This window comes from Emydura macquarii, unplaced genomic scaffold, assembly GCF_026122565.2.
Source record: "Emydura macquarii macquarii isolate MOO-44397 ecotype Brisbane River unplaced genomic scaffold, CSIRO-AGI_Emac_v2 contig_1676, whole genome shotgun sequence".
Lineage (NCBI taxonomy): Eukaryota > Metazoa > Chordata > Testudines > Chelidae > Emydura > Emydura macquarii.
In genome coordinates this window covers 627,313-639,648 of record NW_027131813.1, presented here as the reverse complement: position 1 = coordinate 639,648, position 12,336 = coordinate 627,313, and the positions used below count along the sequence as shown (strand labels likewise).

The 12,336-nt window shown below is 41.2% G+C and overlaps 1 protein-coding gene across 2 annotated transcripts in view; it reads left to right on the top strand.

The window, feature by feature from the left end:
* Positions 1 to 12,336, top strand: part of INTS9 (integrator complex subunit 9) — a 71,259-nt gene that overhangs the window by 41,827 nt on the left and 17,096 nt on the right. For both annotated transcript variants that reach the window (XM_067556184.1, XM_067556183.1), the window contains 3 exons: positions 8,749 to 8,920; positions 9,968 to 10,092; positions 11,551 to 11,718. In XM_067556184.1, the coding sequence (XP_067412285.1) occupies positions 8,749 to 8,920; positions 9,968 to 10,092; positions 11,551 to 11,718 (465 nt within the window). The remainder of the gene's footprint in view (positions 1 to 8,748; positions 8,921 to 9,967; positions 10,093 to 11,550; positions 11,719 to 12,336) is intronic.

The window sequence follows — 12,336 nt, the reverse complement described above, 5'->3', positions numbered from 1 at the left end:
AGACATTGGAAAAAACCTGAAACCCAAAAGGGGGGGGGGGAGGTGGGTGTCATAGTTCATTGCCCTCATTCTTTTGTCCAGCAATTAGGCCTCATAGCTGTCACACCAGTTTTGGTCTGGTTCCACGTTTTCTGTTTTTTACCAAGATTAATTTCAGCAGTCCTTGGGTTAGATCCATGTGCCCTCTTCTTGACTTCTTAGACTAATCTGGCTTCTTTATCTGATTCTCTTGCACTTGTTATAACATTGTGTCATAAACAACTTGACCTCTTTTTCTTGATTATTGTATCATTTTATGAACTTTACATACTTTTTATATTTGAGCTCACAATAGGGGTATACTTCGTAGGCCCAGTATTCACAACATTCCCATTGAATTAGGAATAGGATCTGGTCCCTAGTGTTCACTCTTTCCAGGAGCTGGACTGTATTTCAAGCAGTGTACAGTGAATCAAGAATAATGGAGACTTCCATAGCTAACACCCACACACTGTTCTTAAAAACTTACCCAGTAAATCAAATTCCAAAGCCTATTCTCAGAGTGCAGAACATGCCAGCCTTGCTGCTTTGCATACTTCCTAATTTAGCATGCATCTCTCTGCTTTGCAAAGTGTTCTTGTTGGTCCATAGCATCTCCCTGAAGTGCCTTCTGCTTCTCTGTATGTTGCCATTCGACAGCCTACCAAAGGTTTTAAGGTTTCACAGTTTTATTCCCCAACACACAATAAACTGCTTAGTGAAAAAACATGCAACCATCAAAGGGTGGATTAATTAAGCAGTCTGTCATGATGGGGTTGTGTGCTTATGCTGTGATAACTGCATCTTTTGAATTTAGTGGAGTGTCTTTAATTCCCCATGTGGTTTCTGAGAATTGGATACCTCTGAACTACTTTACTGTTTAGAAATTTGTCAGTTCCATGTTTAGACTAAGTTAATTACTTTGATCTCTGAAAATTGTGAGTTACAATTAGAATGTTTTCAGTGTTAAGATTAGAGATTGACCTATCCCTGTAAGAAAGTTTCTGTGGTCCAAGATCCTGTATGAACCATACAGCAGAGCTAAAAATTCTATGCCTGCAGCCTAGATTGTCAGTTTCGCTGGCTTCTAATATAAAATACCTTTTCTCCTCTCACCCACAAAAGAAGCAATAAAATCACCCTGGGGACAGTGGTGAGGATATTTTACGGCTAAAACGGTCTCTTTATTCCAGGAATTACTATAACCAGCCACAATTTAACTCCAACTCTTATATCAACATCACAACGTAGAAAGAGACTGTAGCACTAGCTAGTAAAATCCCAGGTAATTCATTTCAGCACAGTACGATTATGGTGGTATAGACATGAATTTATGAACAAGGCCATTGTGTTGTTCTGTGTTTGTCTAGTGTCTACTACTCTAGGATCCTGGTCCATGCCTAGGGCTTCCAGGCACTAGGGTAATACAAATAATTAACAAGGCCAAATAGTATAGGGAGTACAGCTGATTCCTCAGTAATGTTCTCTAAGGCAAATGAGGGGTGTGTAGCTGCAGCTGGTGTGTGTGTAATATATAAAGGCACTAGGGATTTGAACTGTCTTGTGCTGGCCCCTGGTGATTGGGGGGGGGGGGGGGATCTCTTTGTTGCTAATTCCTGTCGTTTACTAACTGCTTTGCACATACAGGTTTTATAGTGGTGACAAGTGTTCAGGCACATTTTAACACTTGAAAATTTGGCCGATAGGAAAAAAAGTGAATGATGAGCCTGCTAATCCATCTAGGCCTTCTGCTAAGGTTATAAATCACTAGAGTGAAGTGCACTTCGGGAGAACACACAGCTCAGATTTATAGCCCTCAGGTTTGCTTCCTTTTATTTTATAAAATACATGCACAGATCCAAATGTATTAAAAAAACAGGAAACACCTACAACCCGCCCCCAAAGCACGGCAACTTCCGCGTTAAGGGTCCAGTGTTCTCTGCTGAACCTTTGTTTGCTCTTCGCCTCCCTGAAAGGTGCCCAAATGCTAGGACTGCAGCTACCATGATTCTGTTTCCTTGAGCTGCACCCCAACCCTTATTATTGTGCGTCCATATCCGCTCATGGTTTAATGTTGCCACGCTGTGTCGAAGGGATGCAAGTGCAGTGGGTGTCTGGTTTGGTTTTTTTCCCCCCTTTTGGGAAATGTAGAAGCTGGACTGAAAAGTATAAACAAAGGACAAAACTCTGGTAATTGAGACTGTGAGTGTGAATATCTGTGTAAGGTATTTGTATGGACCCCCTACTACAGTAAGGGCTGAGACCCTCAATTGTAATGTATTTATCCTCAGAGTGCCCCTGTGCGGTAGGAAGTGCTATTATTCCCATTGTACCGATGGGGATCTGAGGCACAGAGGCTAAGTGACTTGCCCAAGGCTGTACAAGCAGTACCTGTGGTAGAGCAGGGACTTGACCCTAGTTCTCCCAAGTCCTAGTTTAGAGCCCTAACCACTGGACTATCCTTCCTCTCAGTGTGTACATAGAATCAATCCATGAATCAATTTCACGTGAAGGGGGCTGTTCAATGGCAACTTCAAGGGCATTGTTAATGAGTATCAGAAACATAAATTAAATGATCACTTGTATGGAAATAGCATTTAGATAGGACTCTTTCTGGTAGGATAATTGTGTGGTACTTTTTTAATGGTAGGTTTATAGCATTTGAACAGAGATCAGTTGATGAGCTCAGCTCATCTTTCGGAGAATATAGTAAGAGAAATTTCTCAGATATGTACATTAGTTATTTAGATGAGCACCAACAATGTTCTTGGTGCTATATGCCAGCAGAGGAGGGCAGTCCTGGAAATTGAAGCCCTCTATCCACAAAACAAGTACAGATTAGGCAGCAAATGCGATCTGCTCCTCAAACTGGAAGTTCTCATTACCCAGATAAATGGCCCGTTCTTTTTTTTTTTTTTTTTTTTTCCTTTCCCCAGTCACGCTAAGCTCTTTATACCTTGGGGCAATGAGTTACCCAGGTGGTTTATGCATGGTATGAAAAGTATTTTTCTTTTATAAGTTTCTAATGTGTTGCCTTAACATTTCATTGCCTGACTGTCCCATTGTTCTTATTATATGAGAAGATAAATAGAAGTACCTGACTTGCCTTCTCTACCATTCATTATTTTATCACATCTCTCCCCTCTTATCTGTCTCCTCTCTAAACTAAGCCTTTCCAATCTGCTCAGTCTCGCCAAGCCTCTAATTCTCGTCACGGGTGTCTGAACTGCCTTTATTTTTGCCATATCCTTTGTGAGATGGGATCACATAAAATGGACATGGAATTCCACCCCTCAGAGTATCCTAAACACTTCCTCTCCCTCCTTGTTTGTGCCTTTCACATAATTGTAGATATTTAGCATGTCTCTCCCCTTGATTATTACATAACATTTGTTGTTCTACTGGGAAGTACTCCGTTTCCTAATGTCCCTGAATTGATTGTGCAGGGAATCTTACTCTTCCCCTGTTGCAAGCAAGAAACACATGCTAAGATTTTCAAAGTGACCTAGTGACTCCAAACACCAATTTCTAATAAAGTTAATGGAAACTGGGTGTTCAAATGCCTTGAGCAGCTTTAAAAAATCTGTACTGTATTCTTTTACTGGAGCAGTAGCTAAATGGAGAGGTTTTTTAAGTAAGTTTCTCCAGAATGGCTGAGACTGCAAGTCTCTGCTGCAAGGAAATTAACATCTGCCAGTAGGATTTCAGTGGATACTGCAGCCAGTAATTTCTCAGCAGGATGATCAGAAGTACTGGAAGGGCAATATGATAGGGAAACATTCAAAAAGTGATGACTAGTATCTGGACAGTTCTCTCCTCCATTCATGCAGTTGTACCCATTCTGTTTTCACAAGCCATTTTTGTGACTGGAAGGAACTGAGGCAACTTTAGAAGTTTCTACCAAGTTAAAAACAAAATTTAACAAACTTTTGAGTTTAGGGGATTAGTAAAGAGAGATGCACTAAGTCTGTTACCTCTGGGATGCTGCTTTGATGCTAGTCCAGAGACACAGTTTTCACATGTGACTAAGGGCTTGACTACACATGAAAATTAATCTGGAGTAAGCCTGAACAAGTGGCAGCAGCACATCTCCCACCGACATAGCGCTGTCCACGCTAGTACTTATGCTGGCAAAACTTGTGTCGCTCAGGGTGGTTTTTTTTCACAGCCCCGAGCAACAAAAATTTTGCTGGCATAAGTTCTAGTGTAGACAGTGCCTAAGTGACACAGGAAAATTCTGATAGATATGCCTCTGTTTTATCAATGAGGGAAGGAGTGATGCACATGGTACTTCACCTCTCTCGTCCCCTCTATAGAATTTATCAGAATTTTTGGATACAGAATGCACACAAAATAAACAGCAATAATGTTGGGTTTTGCTGAACAAAGGGTACACAATGGCTACATAGAAATATCCAGTTTATAGCACCAGTTACCAACCCTGTAAATCATGCCGACTGCTTTAAAGGGAAGCTTAGCCATTTGGGATTTAAAAAACAAAATAAAACACTCACTGCAGTTTAGGTTCAATACACTTTACTGTCTTATCTCTCAAGCTGTCAGTCAATAAAGAATCTTTCTACAGAAAGAGATGTCCTAAATGTTTCATGCTTCCAAAACCCAAAGCGTCAAGACCCAATTTTGGAGAAACAGATTGGATAAGTGCCGGTCAATGCTGTTGACCCAGGCTTGGTGGAGACGGTGCAATTTTTAACATGGTTTTGTAATCATTGTTATACTTCTCTGTTAGAGAGACAAGGTGGATGAGGTAATATCTTTTTCTGTTGGAAAAAGAGACAAGCTTTCGGCTCTGTGTCAGCACAAAAGTTTGTCTCTTTCACTAACAGGACTTGGTCCAATAGAAAGATGCTATCTCATTCATCTTCTCTCTCTGATATCATGGGATCAACATGGCTACAAGTGCACTGCAAACAAGTCTTATCTTAGACATTTTCAAATGTGTTCATGTAGCCCATCTCCTCTTCAAATCTCAGACTTTAACAAATATTTGCCAATTAAATCCCCCTAATACTCTGAGATAGAGAAGTGTATTTTTTGTTAGGCCCAATTTACAGATTTAATTTTCTGCCTTTTTTTTTATTGTGTAACTAGAATGTATCATTCTAGAGATTATCAAGCGACCAGGTGTTTGTCATGTATGCAAGGTCTCCAACCCTTTTATGTATGGCCTGCAGCCATACTACCTTGAGCCATGGTTTCATCAGACATCACAAGTTAAAGAGGAGGAGGCCTGATCAGTATCCAGTGGGGACCTCCATGAAACACACCATGCTGCAAGGGATAGTGGTGAGGATTCAGTAAGTAGCATCCTCATGAGTCAGTCCTAAATTAATGCCCCCACATGGTGCTGGAGGAGACGATGATGAGGGAGATATAAAACCAAGATTCAAGACATTTGTGATCACTTTAAAGATTCTTTGGTTCTCGTGATAAAAGCAAGAAGCTGTTTTGAAGCCGTTTAGAGGCTTAGGAGGTGGATTAGTGAGCAGAGTGCAGATGAGATGGCCAGAGTCGCGAGACAAATTATCACATGGGTCTCTGACACGGCTTGTGGACATTTATAAAGATGCATACGTATGCGATGTACTGTAAAATGTATCTAAACATGTACAGATAAAATAAGTTAGGTCATTGATAATCTTCTGCACTTAATGGTTCCCCTACTGCTTAGCAAAGTTTGAGTGCTGTGTGTAAATGTTCTGTTAGAATGGGAGATTGTGGATCTGTGAACTAGTAGAGTGCTTTGGGATATTTTGAAGAAAGAGGTGTATAAATGCTAATCCTAGGACTATCAGTAATTATTGCTATTTTCCTGGAGCATTTCCCTGGCTCTGTAGCACATCACAAATCGCCTTTGGTTTTCAGAGTATAAATGCCCTACCTACCCCACTGAAATAAGATTTACAACTTCAGGTTTAGGTTTCTGACATGGGTTTTCTGAGCTAAGTGCTGCAGTTAGCTTTTGGGATTGTTTCCCTTCTAGGAGCTGTTAGATTCCAATAATTGACAGGATAAAACTTGTTTTGCCTATTGTCTGCTAAGCTGCTCTGCAGCCAGCTCTTATTACTGGAGGCAACATTTAGATTCTAAATATTGCACTCCAGATGCTTCAATCAGAAATCTTTACCAGCCTTAATTATAGGAGTGTTTGCAAGCCTGAGTGCATATTAACTGCCACAGCAGTCACTGGATGCATATTTAAATTTCCTGTTTAAAGGATGAATTGGAATTTGATATTACCATCAAGTTTTAGGAAGTGGGGTGCCTCAGACTTCCATTTTGCAAAGACATGGAGAAAGCCATAGGCCCTTCCTCTGTAATGTTGTGGTTAATCTCTCTATGTTGCAAGAGTTCAAGTAGCAAATCTGATGGACTGGGTTTGCATGAAGTTTCCATCCTGTGTATCAAATCTTAAAGGTGGTGCTGCCAGTTAAACTCTGCCTGTGATCCATTCGTGTGCTACAGTGCAATTTTACATTGCATGTGCAGCAGCAGGTAAGAAAACCGAAGGCCAAACAAACCGAAGACAAAACTGAAAAGGGGAGAGGGTAGGAAGTGAGAAAAGAGGAGAAAGTATTTATTTGTGCAATGCGTAGCCAGGCTTCTCTCATAACCTGGAATCCAGGGCAAGTTCCTGCATTGCGTACTCCAGCATCAAAGCATTTCGTTGACTACAGAGACGTCTAGTGGTTTAGCCTGACCAATCACAAACAGTGATTGTTGCTACTGAATTTAAGAACCTGCATATATGGTGCCTCCTGCACTTGTAGATGGATGGTCGTTTTTTATATCTTGTTCAGATATTGTGTACCCAACAAATGTTGCTGTTCTACAGCATAGGCTTTCGTGTTGCTTAGCAGTACAAAAACCTGATCAGAGCTGCCCCAAGAAGCTTAGAGTCTGAATTAAACATAACACAGCTAGAGATGATAGATAGATAAAAGGGGGCGGAGCAAGAGTTACAGCCATGTGAGACCATGAGATGCTTATTTCAAGGCACTCTTCCTCTTGGTTTCTCTTCTAAAATTGCATGTAGTGCAATAAAGAACAGTGTCTGGAATGAAGGTCTCTGGCTATAAGTCATGGTATGCACGTTGGTGTGTACAGTGCCATTCACTCAATGGGATTTTACAGGGTTTCTATAGAATAGCACAGATGCTTTGGGAAGCACATTGCTTGAGTCCGTGTTGCAAATTCCTACAGCCTGGACCTCTGCTACACTTGGCAGCAGACAGCTCTGTATGCTCAGGGGTTTTTAAATTAAGAGTCCCAAGTCTTTTATATACTAACTGGCAGGGAAAGAAGTATCACTCCAAAGTTTTCTTAGATTTTATTGATTTATTGAAAATGTTTCATTTTCTTAATTTATGAAACCATGAACTGCGTTATGGAACAGTGTATTCAGAAAGTAGTTTCCTCAATTCAGAAAGTCAAGGTGCTCAGATACCATGGTGATGGGAGCATATAAGTACTGAGAGATCTAACCAGGTTGTGTCCAGATGATGGATTTAGTTATTAAATCAAGTCTCCTCCCAAAACTCTGATGGGCAAGTTGGAACTTCATTTTACCGATGAGGAAACGGAGGCAGAGGAAATAAAGCAAAGCTCTACTCTGAAAAGTGGTTTCATAAACTTTACACCATCTTACAAAGGAGACCTGCTGCCTGTGTATATTCAGTCAGAGTTGGCTGACTTCAGGGACAGAAGTAATGTTTACTGCATTTCTTTTAGACTGGCAGAGCTAACCTAGCTAAAAGAGGGCAAGCTGGAGTCTGTTCCTTCTTGTGGATCAACAGAAGAGTTTACTGCATTTTGAATCTGTTACATGTAATCCAGTAGTAACAGTGGAGATGCACAGATGTCGCAGAGGGCAGAATTTCTCAGCGTTAAATTGACATGCAAAGAACCCACTTTAACTCTTGGTTCCCAGGGTCTGTTTGATGAGGTGGCGGCTAGAAAAAGCAGCTTTTTACCTGTAACCTGAGCCCATTTTACTCTGGATATCATTTGAGAAGCACGAGACCTGGAACCTCTGCAGAGTCACCTTTCAGCATCGTATTTCAGGAAGTCAGGAGCATAACTGAAGTTCCAAGCTCCCGCTCCTGTGCTCAGCTCTCTAGACCACACCTCCCTCATAACATGTACAGCAGCACCCACTCAATTGGCACAAGTCCTGTTGAATGTACGGGAGTGAGCCATGTAATATATTATAAATAACCAGCCATATATTGGGTGGGGCGTGTACACTATATCAGTGGTTCTCAACCAGGGGTACATGTACCCCTAGGGGTATGTAGAGGTCTTCCAGGGGTTACATCAGCTCATCTAAATATTTGCCTGGTTATACAACAGGCTACATAAAAAGTACTATCGAAGTCACTACAAACTAAAATTTGGTTAACTGTTCTATATACTATACACTGCAATGTAAGTACAATATTTATATTCAAATTTATTTATTTTATAATTATACGGTAAAAATGAGAAAGTAAACAATTTTTCCGTAATAGTGTGCTGTGACACTTTTGTGTTTGTCTGATTTTGTAAGCAAGTAGTTTTTAAGTGAAGTGAAACTTGAGGGTATACAAGACAAATCAAACTCTTGAAAGGGGTACAATAGTTTGGAAGGGTTTAGAACTACTGTACTATATAATAACAGCCAACCACGGATGTGTGAAAAGTTGGTAAAGTCTATTTATTTTATTTCAGCTCATTCAGACAAACAAACTGAAGCACTATCCCAGTATCCATGGAGACTTCAGCAATGACTTCAAGCAGCCATGTGTTGTGTTCACTGGACATCCCTCCCTCAGGTTTGGGGATGTGGTGCATTTTATGGAGCTGTGGGGAAAATCTAGCCTTAACACTGTTATATTTACAGGTAAGTGAAGGGCAGTTCACAGTACAGAAATAGTAATGTGTCATACATTCTTATTGGACCAGATTCCGAGGGCCTCACTTGTTCCCCAATTTGACTGCAGGAGGAGGATCAGGTTCAGGCGAGGATCTCAGGATTGACATCAGTGACAAATAATTTATATTGCATTTCATTCCTGTTAGCTCTGTGGACTTGATTCTTGCCCAGCACAGCCAGTCCTTGCCCTTTGTAAGCAAGATATTTGTATATACTGCAACAAAATGCCTACAAGTCTCTGGCACTCTTTTTAAAGACACACCCAACCAGTTAGGGTTAGTGAGGAAATCCTCTAGAAACTGGTCTGAGGTCACTAGCAAAAAATCACATAAGCTGCAGAACAGTCACTTGATAGCAGCTTTCAGTCACTACTATCTGTGCTAAAACATACTGGCAGCATGGAGGTAAAAAGGTGAATATCCTATTGCGTACTGCACTGAGTTATCTAGTTCTCTACAGATCCACTAGGATTATAGTAGAATATTTGGTGAATATTCTTATTCTTCCATGAAGTTAATACTGACACCCAGCCTAACCTAAAAGGAATAATTATGAGGCAAATGGTGAAAATGTATTTGCTGAATGTGATGCTTATGCAAAATCATTTTGAAATACGAAAAGTTTGTGTTGGATTTTTGTCAGGCTGAGAAACCAGGCCATTGGGGTGGGTTTGTGATACTGAAAAATTGTAAATCATGCTTCTTGTTAGAAGATCTGATTGAAAGTAAGAGATGCTGTTTTTTGTCTTGATTAAATTAGTTATAGAAAAATCAGGCAATAATGCTTTGAGATGAAATGGTGCTGCTCTGTTGCTTGATTGAGCGAAGACTAATTGTGGGCATAATTTTCATCAAATTAACTGAAAATAACTAGGGGGAAAAAGAGAAATCCATAAGTGAATTAACATTGCCAAACAGCTCATCTAGATTAGGACATGGTAATAGGGGGAGGAATTGGGTGATCTTTGTTGTTGAGACATCAAATATCTTCTGCATTTTTTTTTCCCTCTCCCAGAGCCTGACTTTTCTTATCTGGATGCACTGGCTCCTTATCAACCTCTGGCTATGAAATGTGTTTACTGCCCCATTGACACGAGACTGAATTTTATTCAGGTGTCCAAGTTACTCAAAGAAGTCCAGGTATTGACATCTCTGTTGCCTTTCCTTTATGTTTATACACCTATACTCACTCACCCACCCAATGGATACCTTCACTGTGGATGATCTTTATATTAAAGAAATGACTCTTTGTGCACACAACGTATGCCTCCTCTTCTAATAGCCTGCACTGAAATGTGTACAAAATGGCCCCCAGGCTCTGCAGGCAATGGACTTTTAAACATTTTAACACTCACCGTGCAGAGTAGTTATAGGTATGTAGCATAAAACATCACGTATTTCCAAGATCCAACCTCTTAGCAGTTTATAAATGCAGTCGTTTGTCCCTTTGAATCTTTCCTGCTTGTTTAAATATTCCCTGGATGTGTATGATGATGCCCCAAAAGTTCAAGGTGATGAGTCCCCTCAGCTTCGTTAACTTCAGTTGACTTCACATTGCCTGGCCCCTCAGGCATGTAATCCGAGCCTCCTCTTTTGATACTGGCATTACACTCTCTGGGCCTTTACATCCAGGTCCTATTCAAATCCTGCTGCTTCTCTCTGGCCAGACTGCCAGAACTCTCCTCCAGATCCTGATCTCCCACCTTGGCTACCACAGTCTCCTCACCAGGCCTCCGGGCATCCACCTCATCCATTTCTATTCAAAACATTGCTGCTAAAATTTTCTTCTTGGCTCATCCCTTCAATCATGTTACTCCCACCCCTCCCATTGTTGGGTTCTTCTACTGGATTCGTCTTCAACATATCCAACACATTCGGTAGCGTTATGGGCTGTGAAAGAACAACTCTAGCCAGTCATCTGGTCACACTGTGAGCTTCCCCTTCACTCCATGAATGAGTGGAGCTTCCATTGTTGGCTTCTTCCACCAGGACCTTCTTCCATGCTGCCCTTTGGTGTAGAATGACCTCCTCCTCCTCCAGGCTGTTCTCACAGATGCTGTCTTTGTCCATCAGATCCATGCCTCTACCTTGACCCTTGTAGTAAACAGCCTATTAGTGATTAGTTAATATATCTAGCTTAAAATATCCGTGAAGCCTCTAAATTGTCCATTTGGCTAATTTATGCAACCATATGTTCTTCCTGCTGTCACCCTTGTCTTCCCACGCTCCACTCCCTTGTATTCTACACTCACCTGTGGCATTTTGTCCCTATTTTGATTGGAAGCTTTTTGGGGACGGTCTTCAATTTTGTTTGTACAGCACCTGGCATAACTATTGATATTTATTTTGTATTCAGATGCTCGCTAAGGACACTAGTCAGGGCCCATTGTGTTAGGCACTGTTCAAACACATAAAACTGTCTCTGCCCTCAACCACTTACTCCAATCCTGATTAAGGGCCTCTGGATGCTACTGGAACACAACTAAGTTACATTGCTAATGTACAAAATGTTACAGGCCTTATAATTTCAGTGTCCGTGCTCGCACCTTCTAGGGCAGTTCACATCTATCTTCACCACCATCTTCTCTTCTCTTCTAGCCTCTCCATGTAGTTTGTCCAGAGCAGTACACCCAGCCACCACCCACCCAGTCCCATCGCACAGACCTGATGATCGACTGCCAGCCGCCAGCAATGTCCTACCGCAGAGCAGAGGTGCTGACTCTCCCATTCAAGCGGCGCTACGAGAAGATTGAAATCATGCCAGAAGTGAGTGATGAAAGGGAAACAGCAAGTTGGCACCTTGCTGTCTACCACCAGATTATTCTGTTGCCCCCGTCTGTAGTCTCGTCAAACAGAAACGTGTTACACACATGACATATATTTCATATGAAGGCGTAAAGCACTTCCCACTAAGCAGAAGGCTAGACTGAGAGATACTCCAGAGAGGGTGTTAATTTATTCACACTGTGAACCAATGAAGGTTGAAGGAACCATTCTGGGAAATCTAAAAATGTTAATTATCCTTTGCAAGCACTTCACACTTCAAACCACGTAACAAATATGTTAAATTGGGTAAACTGAGGCAATGAGAATCTGAATGATTTGCCCAAGGTTTCAGGCTGAGTCTGAGAGAGAGAGCTGGGGATTGAAAGTCAGGACTCCTGGCTTCTCTCTCCTGCATCATTGGCTAGAAAAACTCTCTCCTCTTGTGAACCATATTAAGGAACTCTAGGAAATGGCTGCCTTATTTAGTGTTTTAACAAATGATGATTCAGTAAACAATTAGAGTTCAATAGGTTAATTGGTTGCTTATAACCATCTCACATGGGCTGATAGGATGTAAGGCCAGAAGGGTCCATCATGACCCTCTAGTCTGACCTCCTG